The sequence below is a fragment of the Drosophila miranda genome, assembly GCF_003369915.1.
Source record: "Drosophila miranda strain MSH22 chromosome Y unlocalized genomic scaffold, D.miranda_PacBio2.1 Contig_Y1_pilon, whole genome shotgun sequence".
Lineage (NCBI taxonomy): Eukaryota > Metazoa > Arthropoda > Insecta > Diptera > Drosophilidae > Drosophila > Drosophila miranda.
Genome location: NW_022881603.1, coordinates 28,789,180 through 28,816,509, shown reverse-complemented (window position 1 = coordinate 28,816,509; position 27,330 = coordinate 28,789,180). Strand labels below are relative to the sequence as shown.

The 27,330-nt window shown below is 47.3% G+C and overlaps 2 protein-coding genes and 3 pseudogenes across 3 annotated transcripts; 1 reads left to right on the top strand and 4 right to left on the bottom strand.

Annotated features, from left to right (window-relative positions):
• Positions 1–1,788: 1,788 nt before the first annotated feature.
• Positions 1,789–7,522, top strand: LOC108159315 (protein HID1). 2 transcript variants are annotated; one of them, XM_033395778.1, is made up of 3 exons: positions 1,789–1,806; positions 2,880–4,215; positions 5,411–7,522. In XM_033395778.1, exons 2-3 carry the CDS (start codon positions 2,973–2,975, stop codon positions 6,682–6,684), a joined length of 2,517 nt encoding a protein of 838 aa, XP_033251669.1. In that variant the 5' UTR covers positions 1,789–1,806; positions 2,880–2,972; the 3' UTR covers positions 6,685–7,522. The 2 variants fall into 2 exon arrangements, with proteins under 2 accessions (XP_033251669.1, XP_017147977.2); XM_017292488.2 differs by lacking the exon at positions 1,789–1,806 and adding an exon at positions 2,727–2,805.
• Positions 7,523–7,643: 121 nt separating this feature from the next.
• Positions 7,644–8,533, bottom strand: LOC117191582 (annotated as a pseudogene).
• A 2,943-nt stretch (positions 8,534–11,476) lies between these two features.
• Positions 11,477–14,680, bottom strand: LOC117191316 (spondin-1-like). Its single transcript, XM_033396218.1, has 6 exons — positions 14,439–14,680; positions 13,806–14,200; positions 13,529–13,741; positions 13,216–13,470; positions 12,982–13,153; positions 11,477–12,912 (listed from the first exon to the last, which is right to left on the bottom strand). Exons 1-6 carry the CDS (start codon positions 14,626–14,628, stop codon positions 11,510–11,512), a joined length of 2,628 nt encoding a protein of 875 aa, XP_033252109.1. The 5' UTR covers positions 14,629–14,680; the 3' UTR covers positions 11,477–11,509.
• Positions 14,681–14,957: 277 nt separating this feature from the next.
• LOC117191317 lies at positions 14,958–17,976 on the bottom strand (annotated as a pseudogene).
• Positions 17,977–22,544: 4,568 nt separating this feature from the next.
• On the bottom strand, positions 22,545–27,288 carry LOC117191247 (annotated as a pseudogene).
• Positions 27,289–27,330: the final 42 nt, after the last annotated feature.

The following is a 27,330-nucleotide window of genomic DNA, read 5'->3' as shown; positions in this document are numbered from 1 at the left end:
GACATCGAATAGCGACAAAATGTTCAACTGTAATTCGTAAGTCCCTATCACATATTTTATATATCCGTTAACTGCCTCCGTCTATCCATCCCTAGCATCAATCACCCCGCGCCATTAAGGACCAGCTTTACGCTCACCTTAAGCCTGCAGCAGCGACTTCTGCCGGGACAGCTAAACTGCATTTCGCGAGCAGTCTTCTCCACTAAATTTATTATTTTTTTTCATTCCCCGCATCTGCCTTTACCAGCCCGAGTGACATTTGTTGTAATACCACCCGAACCTGCGTCAGTCCAGATGCATGCGAATTCGAAAATAACTTGTGCGCCATTTGTTACACTTGGCTTGTTTCCCAGAGGGCAATGCCGGCTAGCTGTCGACCCCAGGGATGGGTAGTTCCCCTTGCCCACCAAATGTAGACAAAAAAGGAGACATACTACTTCTCGGGACATCAAAACTAACAACAACCTAAAGACAAAGAAAATCATAAACAGACGGCTATCAAGTGGGTGAAGCTTGGGTGTTATCACTTCGCGCGCCCGCCCTACCTGTGACCAAACACAACGTTCATTTTGGCCACCCTCTGCTGGAACGGTAACGGCTGGCCTAATCCATGGCTTACGCCATGCGTCCTCCCTCTATTTTAAATTTAATGCATCATGCTTCAATATATATCCAAGCTTTAATAATCGTAAATTGACAATTTCATCTTTCTCATTAATAAATAGCTATACTCAAAATTATCACTAACCACTAAGAAACACCAAAACGTTCGACACAAAGGCAAACAAGGAAATAACTGCTGAAATTTCGTTCAACCAACAGGGATACCCTCACCCATACGTAATGGAATATGTGTAGATGAGTGGATCCAGTTTTACGGGAGTTAATTTAACTCGGGCCCCTACGGAGACTTAACCTACCAAGAGCTCTTGTTAAGGGTCCCCGGGACATAAACAATAAACAATATTTTTCCACAAATCGCTCGACCAAATACGGTGGACTGATGGGACCCCCGCGTCACCCACTAAGGGTTAACCTTCTGGCACTGAACAGCTGATCTCAGATTTAGGTTCGTGAAAGGTGTTGGTGTTTTTACATATTTTTTTTCAATGGCCAAGATTTTACGTTAAACGGTTTAAGCTAATACTAATTACTAAATAAAGGACAACACACGGAACAAAATAACATTTAATGTGGAACGGTGTTTGGAGTGCGGATTATGTTTTTTTTCTTTAAGTTCAAACGACGTGGGCGATCGCTGGCCGTGGCCGGTCAGCCCTAAATTTATATAGGTCCGTTTATACGTGTGCGCGTGTGTGTGTGTGAATAGGGTTTCGGGTTTTTACGTGGTGAATGAGACCAAACGTGTGGCACGCACTGGAAGGCGATGCAACGATCGTGCGGTGTGGAACTCCAGTGTTCCTCTCCAGGAAACCTTCTGGCCCGGTTCTGGTGGCTATATTCCTTGCCGGCTGTGAGTAAAATTTTCTGCATTACAACCTATTTTCTCGCCCACTTTTTCTGTACTCACTTCAAACTTTCTGTTTTAAGCACAAAATTTCAAATTTCGACGTAACTCTTCCGTCCACGCTCCACGATTTCCATAATCCAATCCACGTTTTCTAATATTTTCACTCCTATTTATCCCCTTTTTCCCTTACTAATACATATATGTAACTAATCCTATTATATTTATTATATACCCAGTACGGCTCCAGCTCCCCCGATGTCACCATACACCATCGAGCCTCCCTGGACTTCCGCTAGATGGTGCGTCGCCCTCAGCCCTGGCCACCTATCGTTCAGGTGGGACTGGAACAAATAATGTTCAAGAAGATAAATAAGAAAATATAATGGATATAAAATGAAAATTTGAAAAGAGTCATGAGTGAATAGAAAACGGTAGTTGGGTGGGACGAGAGCGAGAATTGTTTAATCCGTCCCCTGCCTTATCGGGTCGGAAACACCCCTGACTTCCCCGTGAGCTAGCTGGGAACGATAGGCCAGGCTGGCAAAGAGGCGGATCATGACAATATGTTTGATCTAATGATAAAATTAGCCTGAAGGATTTATTTTTGCTTCTTTTCCCTCAGCCAAAATTATTACGCTACTATTATTAAGTGGTGATAGTTGACACGATAGGCAGAACAGGGATAAGATATTAGGAAAATCGAACAGACGTAACTGAAAAGCAGCCATAATTAAACTTTTTGCCACCACTAAGCCCCTATGCTTATCCAATTAAAAAAAAAGCTGAGTTTTGACGAAAAGGAAACGGATTACAATGATTTGAAAGATGGAAAATTTGAAAAAAATCGATGTTTCATGCACTCAAAGCATCGAAAATATCGATGACCGCTATCATCGATGTTTCTCCATCTCAAGCTCTTGCCTGAGATGTGCACTGCGAAAAACTATCTAGCTAGAGATCCAGCAAGAAATCCATAGAGACCTAAAAAAAAATCTCGTTGCAAATATTTTGCCTATGCCTCTTATAATTTTATTGTACAAAAAAAGGACAGACTTTGCGGAAACAAGCCAGTTGGCCAGCAAAGTACATTCAAAAGTTTGCATATTGTCGCACAGTGTAATTTTGTAAAACATTTCAATCCTGTTTGATATTCATTAGATATGCAAAATGCTTCCATCTTCATGCTTCAAAAAGGTAGTGTAGGGAGTTGCAGATTTTTGCCATTTTTTGCAAATGTTTTACGAATTGTATTGACTCAGAAAATCTGGCTGTACTGACGACCTGTCAACAGTGCACAACAACAAGAACAACAGAGCTGGTTGCTTTTTCTTTACGTGCGTAGGCGAATTTGTGAATCTTTCGGATTTTAAACAGAAAAGTATTTAAATTCTATGTAAACTCATTTCAGACCACTGGAAACACTTGAATTGGGGCGACCGCACACGGGGCAGGTGGAAATCAGGCACTCAACAATACCAAAGCACATCAGAACCCAAACAATATGGGAAACACAGATTCAAAGTTGAACTTTCGCAAGGCAATTGTGCAGCTGACGCAAAAGAATCAGAAAATCGACCCCAGTGATGAGCAATTCTGGGAGCAGTTCTGGCAAGGCCATCAAACAACGCTTGAGGATGTGTTCGCTTTGGTTACATCGAATGAAATTCGACAAATAAGGAACGATAACCCAGCCAACTTGGCCACTCTGTGCTATAAGGCTGTCGAGAAACTGGCCCAGGCGGTGGACAGCAGCTGCCGCACTCAGGCAGAGCAACAGTGCGTTTTGAACTGTGTGCGCCTCCTGATCAGATGTTTGCCATACATCTTTGAGGATGATAAATGGCGCGATTTCTTTTGGAGCAGTTTGCCGTCCCAGGAAAAGACAATGCCTTTGGCCCAGTCTTTACTGAATGCCATTTGCGATTTACTCTTCTGTCCAGATTTCACTGTTACCTCGGCTCGTCGCGCGGGTCCGGATAAGGCCAAGGAACTCGCCAATATTGATAGCTGCGAATATATTTGGGAGGCAGGAGTGGGATTCGCCCAGTCCCCACCTCACAATGCCCACATGGAGCGCCGGCGCACGGAGCTATTGAAGCTGCTTCTCACTTGTTTCTCAGAGCCGATGTACCGTTCGCCTCAACAATCCGAAGAGCCCAACAAATGGATAGCCTACTTCACCTCGGCCGACAATCGTCATGCCCTGCCTCTCTTTACATCATTCTTAAACACAGTATGTTCGTATGATCCAGTTGGATATGGCGTACCCTACAACCACCTGATCTTTGCGGACACCACGGAGCCCTTGGTCGAGCCTTGTCTGCAACTCCTTATTGTCACGTTGGACCATGACATGGTGGTGCAGCAACAGCTCACCCAAACTGGACAGCACTCCTATGACGAAGGAAACTGCGGGGACAATTTGTTCATCAATTATCTGTCGCGTGTCCATCGGGATGAGGATTTCCATTTTATCCTCAAGGGCATAACTCGTCTGTTAAATAATCCCCTGGTTCAAAACTATTTACCTAATTCCACAAAGCGTTTGCATTGTCATCAGGAGCTGCTCATTTTGTTCTGGAAGATATGCGACTACAAAAAAAAGTTTTTGTATTTCGTTCTGAAGAGTTCAGATGTTTTAGACATACTCATTCCCATATTGTATCACTTGAACTACTCTCGGGCGGACCAATCACGCGTAGGCCTGATGCACATAGGAGTATTCATACTACTGCTGTTGTCAGGTGAGCCCCTTTTTATACCCGATACTCAAAATGAGTATTGGGGTATATTAGATTTGTGGTAAAAGTGGATGTGTGTAACGTCCAGAAGGAATCGTTTCCGACCCCATAGTGTATATATTCTTGATCAGCATCAATAGCCGAGTCGATTGAGCCATGTCTGTCTGTCCGTCCGTCCGTCTGTCCGTCTGTCCGTCCGTCCGTCTGTCCGTCTGTCCGTCCCCTTCAGCGCCTAGTGCTCAAAGACTGTAAGAGCTTGAGCAACGATGTTTTGGATCCAGACTTCTGTGATATGTCACTGCTACAAAAATATTTCAAAACTTCGCCCCGCCCACTTCCGCCCCCACAAAGGACGAAAATCTTTGGCATCCACATTTTTAAAGATATGATAAAACCAAAAACGCAGAATCGTAGAGGATGACTATATGTTCTAGATTGTAAAATCTCAACCAGATCGTATAATTATTATAGCCAGAATCAAGAAAACAATTTCATTCTTTCTCGCTCTGTCTCTCTCTAACACACAGGTTTCACGGTCTGTTTTGCCAATTGCAAAATATGAGTTCAAGGATCTCAGAACCTATAAGAGCCATAGCAAACAAATTTGGTATCCACACTCCTGTGATATCGGACCTTGACCGTTTCGTGTCCCAATTTCGCCACACCCCCTTCCGCCCCGCAAAGGACGAAAATCTGGGAATATTCAAAAATCTCAGAGACTATTAGGGCTATTGTAAGAGCCAAATTAAATAACCAAATTTGGTATCCGCACTTCTGTCAGATCTCACTATAAAACGTATATCTCAGAATTTCGCCCCACCCCCTTCCGCCCCCACAAAGAACGAAAATCTGTTGCATCCACAATATTGCACATTCGAGAAAACTAAAAACGCAAAATCATAGATAATGACCATATCTATCAGATTCCTGAATCTGGATCAGATCAGATAATTTTATAGCCAAAAGGAACAAATCAATTCGCAGTGGCTACGCAGCTCCCGACGTCACGATCATACTGATTTTCTGTCTCTCTCGCACGCACTCTTTGTCGTGTCGTTTAATATTAGCGGCGTCTGGAGGAGAGCCATACTGACTAAGTATCGGGTATAAATGTAGAGTTGCGTTCTCCGCAGCAACTCACAACGTTACCCTCGTTTATTATTGACAGTGTGCAACGACTTAAGTTCTTACATTTCAGGGGAGCGAAACTTTGGTGTTCGCCTAAATAAGGTTTACTCCGCCACTGTACCGATGGACATTCCAGTCTTCACCGGAACTCATGCGGATTTGCTCATCACAGTGTTTCACAAAATCATTGCAACTGACCATCAGCGCCTGCAGCCGCTGTTCGATTGTCTGCTGACTATTTTGGTGAATGTTTCACCGTACTTGAAGACCCTTTCGATGGTGGCCAGTGTGAAGCTCCTGCATCTTCTCGAGGCCTTCAGCACGCCTTGGTTTCTGTTATCAGCGCCAAGCAATCATCATTTGGTGTTCTTCTTGCTGGAGATCTTTAACAACATTATACAGTATCAGTTTGACGGGAACTCGAATCTAGTGTATACCTTAATACGGAAGCGTCATGTGTTCCATGCCATGGCGAATCTCCCCACAGATATGGCCGGGATAGCCAAGTGTATGAGAGGGCGCAAGGCAGGTGGAAAGTTCAATTTGCCACGTGTACCGCAGCGGAGGAAAGCAGCTGCTTTGCAAGAGCTGCCCTCAGCCCACGTGCCGGAAGAGTATAATGATGATGAAGATGAAGATGAGGAGGAGGACACGATAAATGCAGAGCCGAAGGCTGAGGAAGATCTTGAATCGGAAACGGAATCCAATGAGCGGTCACAAATAGAAGAGCCACAGCCAGAGATACTAACTGCTCAACCTGCCGAGCCGGGCACTTTGAAAACATCCTTGCGAGACACACCAGCCATCAGTCAGATGACTGAGCGTGAGCAGGCCCATCCAAATGATAAAACGCAGACGGAAGAATCTACTGAAATCGTCCCGTATGACAAGTCCCCCGTCACAACACCAACTGGTGGTCGAAAATCTACCTCACCCACCAACCACCAGTCACGGCTATCGGTGGCCCATCGGAGCAACATTCGCATGGTTCCCGGCGAGGGGGATCGATGGGCACCCACACCCGAGTGGATTGTCTCCTGGCGCTCAAAGTTGCCGCTGCAGACGATAATGCGCTTGCTTCAGGTTCTGGTACCGCAGCTGGAGAAGATATGCATAGACAAGGGCCTTACTGACGAATCAGAGATCCTTAAATTTCTGCAACATGGAACGCTGGTTGGCCTGTTGCCTGTTCCACATCCTATACTAATACGGAAGTATCAGGCAAACGCAGGCACCACAGCCTGTTTCCGCACTTACATCTGGGGTGTCATCTACCTGCGCAATGTGGAGCCTGCCATTTGGTATGATACGGAGGTCAAGCTCTTTGAGATTCAGCGCGTCTAGGTCAGTATCTGGAATCACCAATGCAATCAAAGCGGCAACAATGTAACTAAAACGCTTTTGGCATTTACTGTAGTTAACTTATTTAGTGCATATATTATTCCAAAAGTTTAAGTGAAAATGTCAATGTTTAATGAATTCCTTTTACCATATTGTAAGACTCCTTATCCGTTTCAAATTCATCAAGAATATCTTCAGTATGAGGCTTATCAGTTGCAACAATATAGCGTGAGTTCTTTTTTGAGGATAGCATTTTCTTAATGGCTTTTTACATTGTTATTTAATTCCCTTTTTTCGTTCTCTCTCTATCTTTTTATCCAAAAACATGTATTAATATAATTCAGCCGTTAAAGCATAAAGTTTTTGTGTGTTTTAGTTATAAACTAAATTATGAAATTAATCTTTTATTTATTTTGTGTAATATGAAAATGTTCCTTGTGCCGTATTTTTAGTTGATTGCTTTAATTGCTAAAATTATAATGTAAGTTGTACGTCGCCTGTAATTTGTATCCAAACAAAGCAAAATTCACTGCTATAGTCGTAGGCTTTTAGGTAAACGAAATAAATGAATGTCCAAAAGTCCACAAACTTATGCTCCGATTTGTTGCTTTTTCAAATTTCCAATATGATTAAAAAAACACTATTTATATTTATTTCCAAACCAAATAAAAGCTTTACCTGCTCGTGCAACAATAGTAGACTTTAGTTCAATTGTAAGCTTTGCTTTAAACTAGCGACTTCATATTATAAAGAAAGAGTGTAATATTTCATTAACTTATGTGTTTAGAATCCATACAATTCATAACACATGCTATATACAAAATATATAACAGAAAATACCAATTAAATTAATGGCACCTATATAAAATCAACACAAATCTATATGAGATATTAAAAGATATCGAAGTGGATAGATTGGAGTTTTAACTTCATCATGACTTCCATGAAAAATTCGAATTATCTTGAGGTTTTCTGGCTGTTTATTAATTGGCTTTTCAATACAAATAAAAATGATCTTAACTAAAATGCTGAGCATACATCAGATTAAACTTTTCAAGCATTCAAGTATCCTTCTTAATTAAAGTGCATCCAGAAGACATATTTCATAGTAAATATAAAAATAATTGATGCAGCCGCCAGTGGTCGATGCAGTGGGTCGTCGTCCCCCATTATTTTCCGTGGAGGAGTAGTTATGGGCGCCCCGTTTAATGCCAAAGGACAGAGGCAACGCCATTGCTGTAAAATGACTGGGATTTATCCGAGGCAATGGCGTTAGTTGTCACGACTGGGTGGGGGTAGGCGTAGTTGGAGCTGGCTGAGTCACAGGCAAAATGCTAAATTTTATATATGTATGTATGAACGTTTGCTGCGTTTTTGAACTATTTTGTCAATGACCTGCGGGTCTGCAATGGTTTGTCCAATAGCCTTGACTATGCGCTCAGCGCTGCTTTCGTAAGATCCGCTAGCACTGCCCTGGATGAGTATGCGGATTTCGTGTCGCTTGCCCAGCCATTTCACAATATTCTTGAGTCGCGGCTCAAGATCATGCTCCGCTATTCGGGCACCTATTGTCAGTGACTTCTCAGACTTTTTGTTGATTTTTGTCGGTAGCGGTGTTTGTTGAACCCCCATCATCGGCTAAAATTTCCGCAGACGTGACAAGTCTGAAAGAATGTATTCCAATTAATAGAGAGTTTCCCTATAACTGCGTCATTAGTACCAACTTAAACATGGTGCGCCCGGTTTTGGTGTCCGTTTGGTCCATACGCAACAGGTGCAACTCTCGCCGGTGGCCAGTCACCACCTGACATTTTTCCTGCTCCTGGAGCTCCAGCCGTCCTTTGTGATTGTGTCAAATGCCAATAAAGTGATAAATTACGGAGTTGTTGCTGGTGTTGAGCCATTGCAGCAATCTGTTGCACCCTCAACATGCTACGCATCATGAATTGAAAACGTTGCAAATGCATTTCTTCTTATATTGTTATTTTTACTTTTCATTTGTGCTTTTGATTTTCTTTGTGCTTGTGCAATTTGCGTTTCGTGGTTGTAGGCAGCTCTGAAATACAGCTGATTATGCTGATATGACACTAGACTGGTGCGAACTTGATAGTGTTCCAGTCCCACCTGAACGATAGGTGGCTAGGGCTGAGGGCGACGCGCCATCTAGCGGAAGTCCAGGGAGGCTCGATGGTGTATGGTGACATCGGGGGAGCTGGAGCCGTTACTGGGGATATAAGGAAGAGAATAGGATTAGTTATATGTATTAGTAAGGGAAAAGGGGATAAATTGGAGTGAAAATATTAGAAAACGTGGATTGGATTATGGAAATCGTGGAGCGTGGACGGAGTAACGTCGAAATTTGAAGTTTTGTGCTTAAAACAGAAAGTTTGAAGTGAGTACAGAAAAGGCGGGCGATAAAATAGGTTGTAATGCAGAAAATTTTACTAACAGCCGGCAAGGAATATAGCCACCAGAACCGGGCCAGAAGGTTTCCTGGAGAGGGACACTGGAGTTCGAGAAAGTCGACTGCAGAGAAGAAGACTGCCCAACGGAACCTGAGTGAGTTCGTTCCAGTTGCGCGTGTGTGAGCCAAGTAGCGCGGGACGTGTGAAGGGGGAGGGTGAAAGAGGACGATTTAGCTGCCAGGGCGATTCTAGCCACACCGCATGATCGTTGCATCGCCTTCCAGTGCGTGCCACACGTTTGGTCTCATTCACCAAGTAAAAACCCCGAAACCCTATTCACACACACACACACGCGCACACGTATAAACGGACCTATATAAATTTAGGGCTGACCGGCCACGGCCAGCGATCGCCCACGTCGTTTGAACTTAAAGAAAAAAAACATAATCCGCACTCCAAACACCGTTCCACATTAAATGTTATTTTGTTCCGTGTGTTGTCCTTTATTTAGTAATTAGTATTAGCTTAAACCGTTTAACGTAAAATCTTGGCCATTGAAAAAAAATATGTAAAAACACCAACACCTTTCACGAACCTAAATCTGAGATCAGCTGTTCAGTGCCAGAAGGTTAACCCTTAGTGGGTGACGCGGGGGTCCCATCAGTCCACCGTATTTGGTCGAGCGATTTGTGGAAAAATATTGTTTATTGTTTATGTCCCGGGGACCCTTAACAAGAGCTCTTGGTAGGTTAAGTCTCCGTAGGGGCCCGAGTTAAATTAACTCCCGTAAAACTGGATCCACTCATCTACACATATTCCATTACGTATGGGTGAGGGTATCCCTGTTGGTTGAACGAAATTTCAGCAGTTATTTCCTTGTTTGCCTTTGTGTCGAACGTTTTGGTGTTTCTTAGTGGTTAGTGATAATTTTGAGTATAGCTATTTATTAATGAGAAAGATGAAATTGTCAATTTACGATTATTAAAGCTTGGATATATATTGAAGCATGATGCATTAAATTTAAAATAGAGGGAGGACGCATGGCGTAAGCCATGGATTAGGCCAGCCGTTACCGTTCCAGCAGAGGGTGGCCAAAATGAACGTTGTGTTTGGTCACAGGTAGGGCGGGCGCGCGAAGTGATAACACCCAAGCTTCACCCACTTGATAGCCGTCTGTTTATGATTTTCTTTGTTGTTGTTAGGTTGTTGTTAGTTTTGATGTCCCGAGAAGTAGTATGTCTCCTTTTTTGTCTACATTTGGCGGGCAAGGGGAACTACCCATCCCTGGGGTCGACAGCTAGCCGGCATTGCCCTCTGGGAAACAAGCCAAGTGTAACAATAGAAAACCGCAAAATAGTAGTCGTAACCGTATCAAATTATTCTACAGACAATTTATTAAATTCATTAATCAATCTCAAATCGATTTTTAATAATTTTTCATAGACTTTAAGGGTAATTCGTAGCTAACTTCGCAGTTGGGGAAGCCTCCTCGTGATTCTTATCGTACTATCGTGTCTCGGCTTATGCACACGTCGAGTGCCATCACTATCAGCTGTCGGCTAGTTATCAAAACAAAAAACATAAACAAACACCTTGTGACGACCGGCAAGCGAATTATTTTTGATACTTTTTGTGCAGTGGAGAATTCACACGACTTTCGGTTCATTTTGGCACCCAGTCCCACGGAACTGGCAAACTTCTGCGTCTAAAGACATAAAGACATAAGAGATCCCCGACAAAAGACTGGGTAAGTGGCCGTTGTGGCGTCTGAAGCATTTATATTGAAATACAGGCTCAAAATGGAGTCTCAATTTGGAGTCCCACGTTCTGCAGAGTGCAAGGAAAACGATAGATTCTATATATTCGAGACCTTTGACACGTATTACTCTATCAGTGAGTCGAGCGGCTTGTATGCCGCCTCCATTTGACACCTGTTACAGTCCTTCGATCTGTTGTCGAAAAGCTGGTCAGGGCTTGACAGAACAGCTCGGCGTCAAGGAGCCGCCTATGAACCATTTAACACTGCTCCTGTTTGAATCTCTCCTATCTCTCTGCTCTTCTTATCTCCTAGTATTGAGGCAGGAGTTGACCAGTTCGGTGGATTGATCTTCATTCCACTTGCCTATATATTCTATAGTTACAATACATATTAGAAGGCAGAACAAGGCCGACGAAACGCTCTCGGTCCTGAACGAAAAAGGTACGCAAGGGAGCTGCTCATCTTCCCAGCTGGAACACCAAACGTTGTGAACGCACCCGAGAGGCCCACCGCTGCTACCCTCCGACAGTGATAGTGACTGAATGAAACATCCTGTTTTATCCCTAATATATTATCAACTAAATACATATATGGTTATAAAACTTACTGAAATAATGCAAACCTAAAAAAGTATTTACTATATATTAAAATGTACATAGGTAATTTAATTTCTACCGCGTTGCCGTTGGCCACCGTAATTCCTTCTTCTATTTGACGCTCGTTGCTCTTTCCGGACTCTCTCCTCGGCATACCATGTGGCTCTCAGTGCCTGGCATTCGGGAGAATTGGAGCGGTGCTGCTGCAGAGGAGCGAACTCCGGCAGGCGACACTTCTCGCACTCCTCCCACCTGCTGAATTTGTTCAAATTGCGATCGCACGGATCTGTTGCGTACAGCATGCATTCATCGGCACAGAAGTTGTAGAACCAGAACTGTCCCGTTATCGTTTGATTTTGGCAGCGCGGCTGAACGGTGTGCAGCATTTGGAAGCAGCGAGTCGACAGGACGGGATCAGTATCGCCGTTGCGGTAGCCATTGGGTCGTGGCCATGCTTCCTGCTCTGTACCAGCGTCAGGAATGTCTGTATCCGATGTAAGGAACTCTCTGCTGTGTGTGTTTCCGGGACCCTGTCGCTGCCAAGGAGCCCGTTCTACATCCTCTAAACGCGACGGCTGGTAAATGTCACTGGGACGTTGGCGTGACCAGGGTGATGGTGGTTCCGTTATCGGTTCAAAGCCGGCGGCGACATTGTAATTACTTTGAATCCTGGGCTGCTTGTAGGACGGTGGCTTCTGGTTCAGAGTTGTCTGTCGCTCTGGAAGCCACACAGCATCCGATTTCTGTGAGCTGTCGCCCCAAATGGGGGTGTGGCCTTTAAGGTTGCCAACCGAAAAGCCGAATTCCGATCGATCCTGATTTATTGGAGTCCCATCATAGCCTCTGTTAGAGTTTCCCTCAAATCTATTGGCGTCTAGTTCTGAGGGTGGACCATACATTCCTCCGCCGCCTCGTCCGCCCATGGACTCTTCATAAGGTGACATACTCATGTCCATGTCGCCGTTAATTGATCCTGGCAGATTACCAAGGCAAGCTCTGCCCTCACACTTGCGCGTCTCCTGCAAATCCATTCGATGCACACTCTGGCACTTCGATTCGGCTCCAGGATTGAGGTACTGGCGCTGCCTCATTTCGTAGCCCTCTCCGCAGGTCACGCTGCATGCACTCCAGCTGCCCCAACGGCTCAGTTGACACTCGGGCCCTCGTTGCTGGGACGACTGACGGATGTTTCCGCCCATTCCCACGCCCATGCCAAAGCCCGTTCCCATTCCAGGGTCCAGATCATCAAAGTCTCCAACGTTCCCCATTAGATTTTGTGCACCGCACATCTGGCCCTGGCACTCGCGTTCGTCATACTGCGGCTCATTGCAGTTGTAGATCCTCGCCAGCTCAGGCTGCTTGTAGACGCGTCGCCTGTACTGCATGCCATCGCCACATTTGGATGAGCAGTCGCTCCAGCTTGACCAGGGACGTGTAAGGCACTCTCGGGGTACTTCTGCTGGATTGTTTGCTGTGGATTTGGGGATCAGTTGATTATCATAAAAAATGGGACATCTATGTATACTACGGCTACACTCACAGTCTTCATCCGCACAGCGCCGCTCGTAGATACGGTGACGTCGCACGGTCAGGATTGCCATGGGCTTCATGGGAGCCCCCGTCCCGTCGTAGAAGGGCGAGCGCGGATCATTTGGAAAGTCGGAACGCATGCGCCTGATGACATCTGGAGGGACCTGCGGCTGGTCAGGTGACTATTAAGTAGAGAGGGCTCAAAATTAGTGCAAAATTAGCGACTGATCCTGCTATCGCCTACCGTATAGCTTGGCCCCGCATCCGTGCCGACATCCCAGGGATACAAATTTATAACCTTTCCCTCTAGCCACGTGCAGTTCCGCAGCCATAGCTCCAGTTCACTGACGCCCACGATCCAGTCTGGGGATGGCTCTATTTTGGAGGCAAACGATACCATGTGATGCAATGGATCCACTCGCACCGAGGCCATGGACTTGCTACTCATATTGGGGAACGACGGGCCGCGTGCCTTGATAATAGTGCGGATCTTTTGATCCTGTTAACACGTGACGTTACTTTGGATTTCCAGCCGATCTAGAGAAATATCAATTCACCCGAAAGTTGATGCTGAATTCCCGCTCGAGCAGACGCGAGCTGCAGTGCTCCGCATACTGCTTGAGACCCTCGCTCGCCAGGAATCCGGATTCCCAGAAACGGTAATCGGAGCTGTGGGCAGCCCACAAAAGCTCACAGAATCGCGTTTCCCAGTCTCGAGCTGGAAAGTCCCTTGGGTGCAGGTTGCGGGACCAGACGCCTTCAAATATCAGCTGTATTGTTGGACAAGAAAAAGGTTACTGGAGAACTTATACGCCTTTGCTATACCACTCTCACCTCATAGCGCGCCTCGTCGCAGGCACAGCAGGGTATATCCATCAAAGGAGCCGTCGGCTGGCTCTCCACATCGTCAACGACCTCCTCGCAAATACGTCGCGTTAGTCCACCGTCATCCATGTGCCATACGTCGCGATGCTGCAAGACCGTAGCCCGCATAAGGATACAGCCGCTGCCTGGCTCGCTGGGCGCCACCCAGGTCAGGTGCATGTGGGTCTTTGGATTGGTGTTGGTGTTCTCCACCATGTTTATGCAGTTGGGACTGAAGCGCGACTCGGTCATGTCGCTCAGCTCAAAGCTGCCGAGGTCATCCGCATAGTTGAAGTCCCCGTTTTCGTTCTCCAGCGCCAGAATGAAGCTAATGTAGCGATGCCCGTTGAATGCATTCAGGGAAACTGTAAGATTATTCAGTTCTTTAGCTGTTATCGCTGACCTTGAATAATCGTGTGCCAGGCTTTCGAATTCGCCAGAGACCGCGATAAGCCAGATCGACTCAAGGCACATGTGCGTAATTTGTTTACTAAACAATAAACATTGCGAAATCTTGGCAGCCTAGCTATTCCGATGATGCCTCAAAGCCCAAGGCTCTCTTCCCATGAAGTTCAAGCGCAAGGGCCAATGAACTTTACTCACCGTTGTACTCATGTCCGAGAATGTATTTTTCCGGATTGCCTGTTATGCTTATCACATAGTTCTCATCCACTGGCGACTTGGGCGTGGCCGTGTTTGCCGGTCGGCGTGTACAGATCAGACTGCGGGCTGTGCCGATCGTCAACGCCGCCAGAAGCAGTGGAAACAGAGGAACAGAGTCGGTGCGCCACATTCTGGAAAGTCTATAACCATTTGACTTGGGCGACTGTTGCAAACTGAGCGAAGCTTTTCCCTTTTGCGAAAAGTGAATCCAAAAGAGAGTCTTGGCTGCTGTTCCGACGGTTCCCCGATAAGCCCCAGCAGTGTAGTAGAGTGTACTGCCGAGCGCCTTATTTTTCTGACCCACTGATTCCTATAGACTGCGACTGGGGCCTTATCAGCGCCGGAAAAACAACCAAAGCTTTGGCTTTCTCTTAAAAACTGCGACAGAGAAACCGGAACACAGCTGAAATTCTCTTTCAACTCTGGATGAAAGTCGAGTAAAAAGACCCTGACTGGCAATTATTCATCGTAATACTTTATTAAGCAATCCGACCACTCTTCAGTTGCCATAACGACCCGTTCTGTACGGATCGTATGTGTTCCTTTTGTGTGACAGCGGCTCACCTATATCCCATATCGCTTCGCCGAATCGAGCAGCGCCATAAGCTTCGCCTGTCTGGGCATAGGATCCCCCGGTCTGGGCGTAAGCTCCCCCGCCATATAGATCCATGGATTCATTTTCGCTACGCTCCACGTTCATCTGGGGCTGCAGACATGTACCCATGTACCGTTCGCATCAGCGAACGGAAACGGTTCTTGTTCTCATCGCAGTTGTCCGTGGTGAAGATCTTGCACTCGTGGTCGTAGAACCAGTAGTTGCTTAAAGCCACCGGATTGGCCAGGCAGGGACGAGTGGAGGCAATGGGTTTCTCGAAGCAGTAGTCCTGGACCACATTGTAGTTGCTGTTGCCGCTGCTGCTCGGCGGCTCAGCGATGTCCTGCTGGCGACTGGGATAGCGCCCTGCGTAGGGAGATCTAGTGGTGAAGCCAAGGCCCGGCCTTAGGTTAGGGGTGGTGTAATCATTGCTGTTGTATCCGAGGCTGTAATCATTGTAGCTACTCCCGGGTCTGTTACCCAGCATCTTCTCACTGCCGTAGGTATTATAGTTGGGCCGCTCTTGATCGAGTGGCTGGCGATTTGTGTTATAGCCCCGTCGACTGTCGGTTGGATCAAACGGTGAACGTTGCTGGCTGTCCGTTTGGTCAAAGGGCGAGTTGGTGTCCTGCGATCTATCCGCAGAACCGTACGATGACCTGCCAAAGGCATTGTCATTCTCAGCGGGGCTGAAACCCTTTCTGTTCCATCCTTGATTCGCTGATCCTCCATACGGACTATCCAGCCTGTTATTGTGACTATTGGTGTTCCAGTTGGGTGTCTGATTGGGTTCGCCGAATAGCTCTGGCTCCGGCAAACCATCGAGCTCCCCGTTGTCGGGTATGGTTCCGCCACAGTCCAAGCCCAGACACTGCCTTGTCTCCTCCAGGGGAAGTCGCATGACCGTCAGACATCGCGACCTCGCCTGGGGATTGTAGTAGTCGCGGGTCCGTGTGGAGATGCTTCGGCCACATGTTTTTGAGCATGGCGACCACTCACTCTAGTTGCTCAGCTGACACTCGGCCATGGAGCCAGTGCCTGTCACACCCTCCCCACCCAAACCCAAGCCCACATCCACACCGGGGCCCGCAATGGCGTACTCTTCCTCCCCCTGACCGCACTGGGTGCCCTGACACTGGCGAATCTCCTCCAGCTGAATAACGCAGTTGTAATTGGCCGCTCGGTTGGGATTCTTGTAGCTGCGAATGCGCTTGGTATAGCCCTGACCACAGCGGGTGCTGCAGTTACTCCAATCGTTCCAAGGATGTACGGCGCATTCCAGGGGCCCCCGTCCACCCTGCGATACTGAGTAAACCAAGGGTCAGTTATATAATTGAATCATTATGTTTCTGGTCACTCACCCTCCTCGCACTCGCGGATGTAGAGTTTCTTCCTGGTCAGGTAGAGCGTGGCCAGGGGCTTCATTGAGGCGCCCGTATCGTCGAAGAATGGCGAACGGTAATCGCTGGGATACGAAGAAGTTATACGTCGTATCACATCTGGTGGAACCTGTGGCTGATCGGGAGACTGAGGGAGAAACCCGTTCTTCCATTTGAAATCTGTGACTGGCAGCATGTGATCTGTGATCTGTGATCTTTACCCACCATATATGAGGGTCCTGAATCCGTGCCTATGTCCCAGGGGTACAAGTTCAATACCTTTCGCTTCAGCCACGTGCAATTGTTGAGGCACAGCTCCAGACCCGCCACACCCAGTATCCAATCGGGCGATGGATCGATTTTGGCAGCCAGCGAGATTTGATGGTGAGCCGGATCCACCCGGGCATTGGCCAGCGTGGAGCCAAAGGCATTCAAACGATGAGGGATGCCCGGGGCTTTGATGATGGTACGCACAGCGCCATTCTGTAAGAGATCACCAGATGGAACAGGAACCCTCACGAAAAGAAAAGGAATAGTCAAACTTGGGTGTTGTCTCGGATCTCCTGCTCTAGGGTACGGGTGGCGCCATGCTCGGCCATCTCGCGCATACCGAGGCTGTCTCGTCCTCCGTAGGCCCAGTAGCGGTATTCATTTCTGTGCGAGGCGCCAATCACCTCGCCCAAGCTTGTGCGCCAGGCCTCAACTGGGAAGTCCTTGGAATGCGTGTTCCTGGTCCACTTGCGCTCTAGGACGATCTTGAAAGGGAAAGGAACTGTAACGGCGTAACATTCTGGGCCAGTCTTGGGCGTCCCACATCGTACTTGGCCTCATCGCAGGCACAACAGTTCTGGAGTGGCGGCGTCATGCTGTTCAGCTCGTCAATTTCCTCGGGGCAGACGCGTTTGGTGAGGAAGCCTTCATCAATGAACCATACATAACGTTGCTGCACTACCCCCGCCTTGATGAGGACACAGCCGCTTTCGGGAGACTTCGGAGCGACCCAGGAGACTTCAATATGGGTCTTGGCGTTGGTGTTGGTGCTCTCGACCATGTTCTCGCAGCCGACGCTGAATCTGGTGTCCGTTGAAGGCCACCGCCTGATCCTCGCTCTCGATGACCAGCGTGAAGCTCACGAATTTTAAATTGATGGGACAGGAAAGCGACACTGTGTAAATTTATGATAGAGATACTTCCTAGGCATGTGCACGGGACCCCTCACCATTGTACTGATGCTCGGGTACGTAGGTCGCTGGATTTCCATCGATCAAAATCCGAAAGTTTTCATCGACAGCGGACCGTTCGCCGCTGGCTCCTTGCGGGATTCGATTGCATTCCCCCGGACGCCCCGAATCGCCAAAATTTGTAGCACAAGCACCCGTACAAGTCGCCACATCGCGTCTCGATCCATAGCTGTCCACAGATCAGCGTCGACTGACTGCCGAATTGGTGAATCGTCTCTATTAATCGTTGAGTTTTTCAATTATCTCATCTTGATTGAGTTGCCGTCAATTGGTATAGTTTTTTATACCCGATACTCAAAATGAGTATTGGGGTATATTAGATTTGTGGTATAAGTTGATGTGTGTAACGTCCAGAAGGAATCGTTTCCGACCCCATAAAGTATATATATTCTTGATCAGCATCAATAGCCGAGTCGATTGAGCCCTGTCTGTCTGTCCGTCCGTCCGTCTGTCCGTCTGTCCGTGTGTCTGTCTGTCCGTCTGTCCGTCCCCTTCAGCGCCTAGTGCTCAAAGACTATAAGAGCTAGAGCAACGATGTTTTGGATCCAGACTTCTGTGATATGTCACTGCTACAAAAATATTTCAAAACCTCGCCCCGCCCACTTCCACCCCCACAAAGGACGAAAATCTGTGGCACACTCCTAATATGTCGGACCGAGACGAGTTTGTTTCAAAATTTCGCCACACCCCCTTCCGCCCCCGCAAAGGATGAAAATCTGGGGATATTCACAAATCTCAGAGACTATTAAGGCTAGAGTAACCAAATTTGGTATCCGCACTCCTGTTAGATCTTACTATAAAACGTATATCTCAAAATTTCGCCCCACCACCTTCCGCCCCCACAAAAGACGAAAATCTGTTGCATCCACAATATTGAGGATACGAGAAAACTAAAAACGCAGAATCATAGATAATGATCATATATATCAGATTGCTGAATCTGGATCAGATCAGATCATTTTTATAGCCAAAAGGAACAAATCAATTTGCACTGGCTACGCAGCACCCGACGTCACGCTCAGACTGATTTTCTGTCTCTCTCACACGCACTCCTTGTCGTGTCGTTTAATATTAGCGGCGTCTGCCGGAGGAGAGCCATACTGACTTAGTATCGGGTATAACTGTAGAGTTGCGGTGTCCGCAGCAACTCACAACGTTCCCCCTCGTTATACCCGATACTCAAAATGAGTATTGGGGTATATTAGATTTGTGGTAAAAGTGGATGTGTGTAACGTCCAGAAGGAATCGTTTCCGACCCCATAAAGTATATATATTCTTGATCAGCATCAATAGCCGAGTCGATTGAGCCCTGTATAGCTACCACAATCTATGATTCTGCGTTTTTAGTTTTCTCGAATGTGCAATATTGTGGATGCAACAGATTTTCGTTTTTTGTGTGGGCGGAAGGGGGTGGGGCGAAATTTTGAGATACACGTTTTATAGTAAGATCTAACAGGAGTGCGGATACCAAATTTGGTTACTCTAGCCTTAAAAGTCTCTGAGATTTTTGAATATCCCCAGAGTTTCGTCCTTTGCGGGGGCGGAAGGGGGTGTGGCGAAATTTTGAAACAAACTCGTCTCGGTCCGATATATTAGGAGTGTGGATACAAAATTTGGTTGCTCTAGCTTTTGTAGTCTCTGAGATCTAGGCGCTAATGTTTTACTCTAAGCAAAGCCGCCTATGCTACGTGTGTGTTAGAGAGAGACAGGGCGAGAAAAAATGAAATTGTTTTCTTGATGCTGGCTATAATAATAATACGATCCAATTCAGATTCTGCAGTCTAAAAGATATGGTCCCCCTTCCGCCCACACAAAGGACGAAAATCTGTTGCATCCACAATATTGCACATTCGAGAAAACTAAAAACGCAGATTCATAGATAATGACCATATCTATCAGATTGCTGAATCTGGATCAGATCAGATCATTTTTATAGCCAATAGGAACAAATCAATTTGCAGTGGCTACGCAGCGCCCGATGTCACGCTCAGACTGATTTTCTGTCTCTCTCGCTCGCACTCTTTGTCGTGTCGTTTAATATTAGCGGCGTCTGCCGGAGGAGAGCCATACTGACTTAGTATCGGGTATAACCGTAGAGTTGCTGTGTCCGCAGCAACTCACAACGTTGCCCTCGTTATACCCGATACTCAAAATGAGTATTGGGGTATATTAGATTTGTGGTAAAAGTGGATGTGTGTAACGTCCAGAAGGAATCGTTTCCGACCCCATAAAGTATATATATTCTTGATCAGCATCAATAGCCGAGTCGATTGAGCCCTGTCTGTCTGTCCGTCCGTCCGTCCGTCCGTCCTCTTCAGCGCCTAGTGCTCAAAGACTATAAGAGCTAGAGCAACGATGTTTTGGATCCAGACTTCTGTGATATGTCACTGCTACAAAAATATTTCAAAACTTCGCCCCGCCCACTTCCGCCCCCACAAAGGACGAAAATCTGTGGCATCCACAATTTTAAAGATATGAGAAAACCAACGAGAGGGAACTTTGTGAGTTGCTGCGGACACCGCAACTCTACAGTTATACCCGATACTAAGTCAGTATGGGTCTCCTCCGGCAGACGCCGCTAATATTAAACGACACGACAAAGAGTGCGTGCGAGAGAGACAGAAAATCAGTCTGAGCGTGGCGTCGGGCGCTGCGTAGCCAGTGCAAATTGATTTGTTCCTTTTGGCTATAAAAATGATCTGATCTGATCCAGATTCAGCAATCTGATAGATATGGTCATTATCTATGATTCTGCGTTTTTAGTTTTCTCGAATGTGCAATATTGTGGATGCAACAGATTTTCGTTTTTTATGTGGGCGGAAGGGGGTGAGGCGAAATTTTGAGATACACGTTTTATAGTAAGATCTAACAGGAGTGCGGATACCAAATTTGGTTACTCTAGCCTTAAAAGTCTCTGAGATTTTTGAATATCCCCAGATTTTCGTCCTTTGCGGGGGCGGAAGGGGGTGTGGCGAAATTTTGAAACAAACTCGTCTCGTCCCGATATATTAGGAGTGTGGATACAAAATTTGGTTGCTCTAGCTTTTGTAGTCTTTGAGATCTAGGCGCTAATGTTTTACTCTAAGCAAAGCCGCCTATGCTACGTGTGTGTTAGAGAGAGACAGGGCGAGAAAAAATGAAATTGTTTTCTTGATGCTGGCTATAATAATAATACGATCCAATTCAGATTCTGCAGTCTAAAAGATATGGTCCCCCTTCCGCCCACACAAAGGACGAAAATCTGTTGCATCCACAATATTGCACATTCGAGAAAACTAAAAACGCAGATTCATAGATAATGACCATATCTATCAGATTGCTGAATCTGGATCAGATCAGATCATTTTTATAGCCAATAGGAACAAATCAATTTGCAGTGGCTACGCAGCGCCCGATGTCACGCTCAGACTGATTTTCTGTCTCTCTCGCACGCACTCTTTGTCGTGTCGTTTAATATTAGCGGCGTCTGCCGGAGGAGAGCCATACTGACTTAGTATCGGGTATAACCGTAGAGTTGCTGTGTCCGCAGCAACTCACAACGTTCCCCCTCGTTATAACCGATACTCAAAATGAGTATTGGGGTATATTAGATTTGTGGTAAAAGTGGATGTGTGTAACGTCCAGAAGGAATCGTTTCCGACCCCATAAAGTATATATATTCTTGATCAGCATCAATAGCCGAGTCGATTGAGCCCTGTCTGTCTGTCCGTCTGTCCGTCCGTCCGTCCGTCCGTCCGTCCGTCCGTCCTCTTCAGCGCCTAGTGCTCAAAGACTATAAGAGCTAGAGCAACGATGTTTTGGATCCAGACTTCTGTGATACGTCACTGCTACAAAAATATTTCAAAACTTCGCCCCGCCCACTTCCGCCCCCACAAAGGACGAAAATCTGTGGCATCCACATTTTTAAAGATGCGATAAAACCAAAAACGCAGAATCGGTGAGGATGACCATATCTTCTACAGTGCAAAATCTGAACCAAATCGAATAATGATTATAGCCAGAATCAAGAAAACAATTTCATTCTTACTCGCTCTGTCTCTCTCTAACACACAGGTTTCATGGTCGGTTTTGTCAATTGCAAAATATGAGTTCAAGGATCTCAGAACCTATAAAAGCCAGAGCAACCAAATTTGGTATCCACACTCCTGTGATATCGGACCTTGACCGTTTCGTGTCCAAATTTCGCCACACCCCCTTCCGCCCCCGCAAAGGACGAAAATCTGGGGCATCCACAAATCTCAGAGACTATTAAGGCTAGAGTAACCAAATTTGGTATCCGCACTTCTGTTAGATCTCACTATAAAACGTATATCTCAGAATTTCGCCCCACCCTTTTCCGCCCCCACAAAGGACGAAAATCTGTTGCATCCACAATATTGCACATTCGAGAAAACTAAAAACGCAGAATCATAGATAATGACCATATCTATCAGATTGCTGAATCTGGATCAGATCAGATCATTTTTATAGCCAAAAAGAACAAATCAATTTGCACTGACTACGCAGCCCCCGACGTCACGCTCAGACTGATTTTCTGTCTCCCTCGCACGCACTCCTTGTCGTGTCGTTTAATATTAGCGGCGTCTGCCGGAGGAGAGCCATACTGACTTAGTATCGGGTATAACTGTAGAGTTGCGGTCTCCGCAGCAGCTCACAACGTGAAGGAGGCAAGGGCCGTGCCACAGTCGTACAGCAGATTTGGGTCAATGACGAAAGTGGCATGAAGCCGAAATATTATACTACGACTGCCCCAGCAGAAGTGGAACTTAGCTGGGAGCTAGAGTTTCTTATTATTCGAATACCTTCTCTATCAACAGTCAATGGCCTGGAGCACCTGGGGGATTCTTATATATTTTGTCATTAATTCACTTGCGATTACATAATTGGTGTGTACGACTAATACTTGACGATAGACCCTTCTCCTCCGCCTCCTACCCCTTGTTCCTGTTGCCTTACCACTTTTCGGCCTCGTCGTTGCTGCTGAGGAGGCACGGCATCATCATACACTTCTCCATGCGGACACGATCCTTGCACTTGTAGCTCAGATCCGTGTTGAGCAGAGTACGGGTGCGCTGCCGGACGGCGTTGTCGCCACACGTGGCTGTGCAGGGCGTCCAGGCGGACCATTCCGAGTAGCGGCACTCATCCCGCGGATCCGGTGGTGGCGTCTTGGCCACATGACGTCGCTCGCCGAATCCCCCACCGCTGATCGAATAAATGTCGTCGCAGCGCTGATAGCAGCGATCGAGGCGCACCAGATGCTTGGGCATGGCTTGCCACCGTATTTTGGAGTACGAAGGACGCGACGGGTCCGTAGCTGATAGCCGTCGCCGCAGTTGGCGTTGCAGCTGTGGGTGACCCACTCGGAGACGAGACAGTCGATGGTTTGGAGACGGTCGTTCTGGAGCTCTTGCTTGTGGCGAGGCAGGCGGCAGATGTCCTCACACTCCTCCTTCGATTTGAACTTTTTGCGGTTGGTGTCGCAGCGGTCCGACCAGTAGATCGCGCATTGGTTGCTCACGTGGTCGTAGTACCAGTAGTTGGTCACGTCCCTGTCCCAGCAGGGGCTCTCGAACAGGTCCTCGTAGCAAAGATTAGGAACGATGGTGTCACAGCTGGGATTCGTGCAGTTCACCTCCTCGTGCAGCTTGATGTGGCGGCAGGGATCACTGCCATCGTCGCTGGGGTCTCGCACACCGTACACCTGGTTGTTGTTCCACACCTTCCGTATACGCTGTCGCTTTCCGTGGCCTCCGCAGGGACCCTGACAGGGCGAGAAGTCCGACCAGGGCGTAATCCCACACACTGGCGGTATATACTCCTCCTTGTGCTGGCTGTAGCTCTCGAAGTTGCGAAAGATCGAACGCTTCTCGGCCCCATCCACCGCGTCTCCAGCTGCGTCCTCGGGGACTATGTCGCCCCCGCACTCCATGGCCTCGCACACCTTCGTCTCCTGCAGGCGCGCCTTGCTCGCCTTCTGGCACTTCTTCTTGGCCTTCTTTTTGAGGTAGTGCCTCGATCGTGTCTGCTCGCCCATGCCACATGTTACAGTGCAAGAGGACCATTCGCTCCACTCGGACAGCCCACACTGCGGATCGTTGGAGCCCTCAGTCAGATATCCAACCTCGGCCTGCACCCCGTCGGCTGTTTCCTCATTGAAGCTGGCGCAATTGCGTCCCACGCAGTTCTTCTCCTCCCGCAGGTCATTGTTGCAACGATGACGCACTGGGTGGCGCACTCCGCCGGCAGCTGCTCCGCTGGAAAGGCATTAAGGACCTCGAAATTAGGCTTATTCAGAGTAGATATTAAGTTATTGTGCCTTACAATCAGTCGACTCGCAGTTCTTCTTGTAGAGACGCCTTCGCTTGATGTGCAATGTGGCCAGAGGCTTCATCTGAGCTCCGGTGGGATCGTAGAAGGGCGAGCGAGGGTCGTTGGGGTAGTTTGACTTGATGCGACGTACTACGTCGGGCGGCACCTGCGGCTGGTCGGCAGACTGTAGCGAAAACGAGGGGGAACGTTGTGAGTTGCTGCGGAGAACGCAACTCTACATTTATACCCGATACTTAGTCAGTATGGATCTCCTCCGGCAGACGCCGCTAATATTAAACGACACGACAAAGAGTGCGTGCGAGAGAGACAGAAAATCAGTCTGAGCGTGACGTCGGGCGCTGCGTAGCCACTGCAAATTGATTTCTTGCTTTTGGCTACACAAATGATCCGATCTGATCCAGATTCAGCAATCTGATAGATATGGTCATTATCTATGATTCTGCGTTTTTAGTTTTCTCGAATGTGCAATATTGTGGATGCAACAGATTTTCGTCCTTTGTGGGGGCGGAAGGAGGTGGGGCGAAATTCTGAGATATACGTTTTATAATGAGATCGAACAGAAGTGCGGATACCAAATTTGGTTACTCTAGCCTAGTCTCTGAGATTTGTGGATGCCCCAGATTTTCGTCCTTTGCGGGGGCGGAAGGGGGTGTGGCGAAATTTGGACACGAAACGGTCAAGGTCCGATATCACAGGAGTGTGGATTCCAAATTTGGTTGCTCTGGCTCTTATAGGTTCTGAGATCCTTGAACTCATATTTTGCAATTGGCAAAACCGACCATGAAACCTGTGTTAGAGAGAGACAGAGCGATAAAGAACGAAATTGTTTTCTTGAGTCTGGCTGTAATAATTATACGATCTGGTTGAGATTTTACACTCTAGATTATATAGTCATCCTCTACGATTCTGCGATTTTTGGTTTTATCGTATCTTTAAAAATGTGGATGCCACAGATTTTCGTCCTTTGTGGGGGCGGAAGTGGGCGGGGCGAAGTTTTGAAATATTTTTGTAGAAGTGCCATATCACAGAAGTCTGGATCCAAAACATCGTTGCTCTAGCTCTTATAGTCTTTGAGCACTAGGCGCTGAAGGGGACGGACAGACGGATAGACGGACGGACGGACGGACGGACGGACGGACGGACAGACAGACAGGGCTCAATCGACTCGGCTATTGATGCTGATCAAGAATATATATACTTTATGGGGTCGGAAACGACTCCTTCTGGACGTTACACACATCCACTTTTACCACAAATCTAATATACTCCCCAATACTCATTTTGAGTATCGGGTATAAAGAGGGATTAAACATTGATCGCAGAGATAAATGTGAGATATGCATGTTACCATATAAGATGGACCGCTGTCAGTGCCCGCATCCCAGGGATACAGATTGTGGACCTTGTTCTCCACCCACGAGCAGTTGGGCAGGCACAACTCCAGCCCGGAGACACCTACAATCCAGTCGGGCGAGGGATCCACTATGGAGACCAAAGAAATCAGATGATGATTCGAGTCGACGCGAAAGACGGCGAAAGTCTTGCCAGTCACATTTGGATAGGCGATTCCCCGTGCCTTGATGATCGTGCGGATGTGCTCGCTCTGGTCCTTCAGCTCACTTTCCAGGGTGCGAGTGGAGCCGTGCTCGGCCACCTCCCGCAGCCCCTCACTGGCCATCTCCCCGTACTGCCAAAACCGATAGTCGATGGTGTGGGAGGCGCCGATGATGTCGCTGAATCGCGTGCGCCAGCTGTTCGCCGGAAAGTCCTTGGGATGCGTGTGCCGCGACCACTTGCCCTCGAAGGTGAGCTGATAATGAGAGTAATTTAGCTTGTTGGAAGTCATTGAACTTGTTGAACGATATCCACCTCGTACTTGGCCTCGTCGCAGGCACAGCACGGATCCATAATGCTGGGCTGACTGTCGATGTCGTCCACCTTCTCCTCGCACATGCGCTTGGTCAAGAAGCCATCGTCCATGAACCAAACATCGCGATGCTGCATCACGGTCGCCCGCAGCAGGATGCATCCCTGTCCGGGACTTGACGGTGCCACCCAGACCACGTCCACGTGAGTCTTCACATTTGTGTTCGTGTTCTCCACGAGGTTGGCGCACCGCGGACTGAAGCGCGTTTCGGACAGATCCTGCAGCTCAAAGGTGCCCACTGCATTCGGATCATCCTCGCCATCTCCCGTCTCGAGGTCCAGGGCCAATAAAAAGCTCACGAAGGACAGGCCCGAAAAGGCACTCAGGGTCACTGGAAGAGCAGGATGAGTTTGAAGGGGGCAGGTTACTTGTCTGTGGTTGACCACTCACCGTTATACCTCTGGCCCGGCACATAGTTATCGTCCACTGGAGACTTGGCTGCGGTGGCCCCCAGCGGGATGCGGTTGCAGTCCTCGATTCGCGGCCAAGTGCGCATCACTGCCAGGAATAGGATGAGGCTCTCGATGGCTTTCATTGCGGATCGCTACAATCGGATAGCAGAGAAGGAACTTTTATTCTGAATTAGATCGGCTCTGTGGCATCGGCTTCCCCCGAGTGGATAAAAGCTGTTTCTGGAACCTATTTCGAATTCCCTTCATTGTCTTAATTATCAGCACTCGTACCGAATGTCAATGGCAGGCCAGTTGTGGATCTGAATTGAACTTGAATTCGTTGGTGGCCTGCGCAAGCGTCTAGGCATACACAGCGATATATGTATGTATACCTTCCAATTGCCCATACTTTACCCAGTTTCGATGTCTACGAATATTTCTATTTTTACAGACACTACCTATTTCCTTTCAGAGCCAAACCTCATCATTGCCATGCGGAACTTGAACTAAGAGGAGTCTGGTTTGCGTTGATTCCCCCTTGACAATCGCATCGCATTGCAAGCCTATATTTAATCGTACATATAGTCCGATATAGTATACGAACGAGTACTACTGCATAGTATATAAACCGTCTACGTCACTGATTAAATTCAATTGAAAAACGCGCCGACTGTTCATAGGAAATGTGAGCAAAATAACAGCCACCAGACGACTACAAAAACAATGCCCATAGATTTCCATCATTAAAAACACTTTTGGGGCTTCGCCCTGACAGTGGAAAATCGAAGTGAGTCCAAAGTATCACAGACTGCCCAAAGGAACACTGCAACTTACTGGATACGTAATTTTCCAATGTTTAATGAATCCTTTAATAGTCCTTCAGGACGTTTTTGACACTTCTTTGGCTCAGTATTGTTGGATCTTATGGGATACGAGTTCAGAATCCATTTCGCGATAGACAGATA

What these genes read in the sequence shown, in the direction of transcription:
- LOC108159315 (XM_033395778.1), top strand. Translation starts at nt 2,973, where the DNA reads ATGGGAAACACAGATTCAAAGTTGAACTTTCGCAAGGCAATTGTGCAG. An exon ending in CATACTACTGCTGTTGTCAG is followed by an intron (nt 4,216 to 5,410) that starts GTGAGCCCCTTT and finishes CTTACATTTCAG; the next exon opens with GGGAGCGAAACTTTGGTGTT.
- LOC117191316 (XM_033396218.1), bottom strand. Translation starts at nt 14,628, where the DNA reads ATGTGGCGCACCGACTCTGTTCCTCTGTTTCCACTGCTTCTGGCGGCG. An exon ending in TCTCGGACATGAGTACAACG is followed by an intron (nt 14,201 to 14,438) that starts GTGAGTAAAGTT and finishes ATAATCTTACAG; the next exon opens with TTTCCCTGAATGCATTCAAC. An exon ending in GCGCTGTGCGGATGAAGACT is followed by an intron (nt 12,913 to 12,981) that starts GTGAGTGTAGCC and finishes CCAAATCCACAG; the next exon opens with CAAACAATCCAGCAGAAGTA.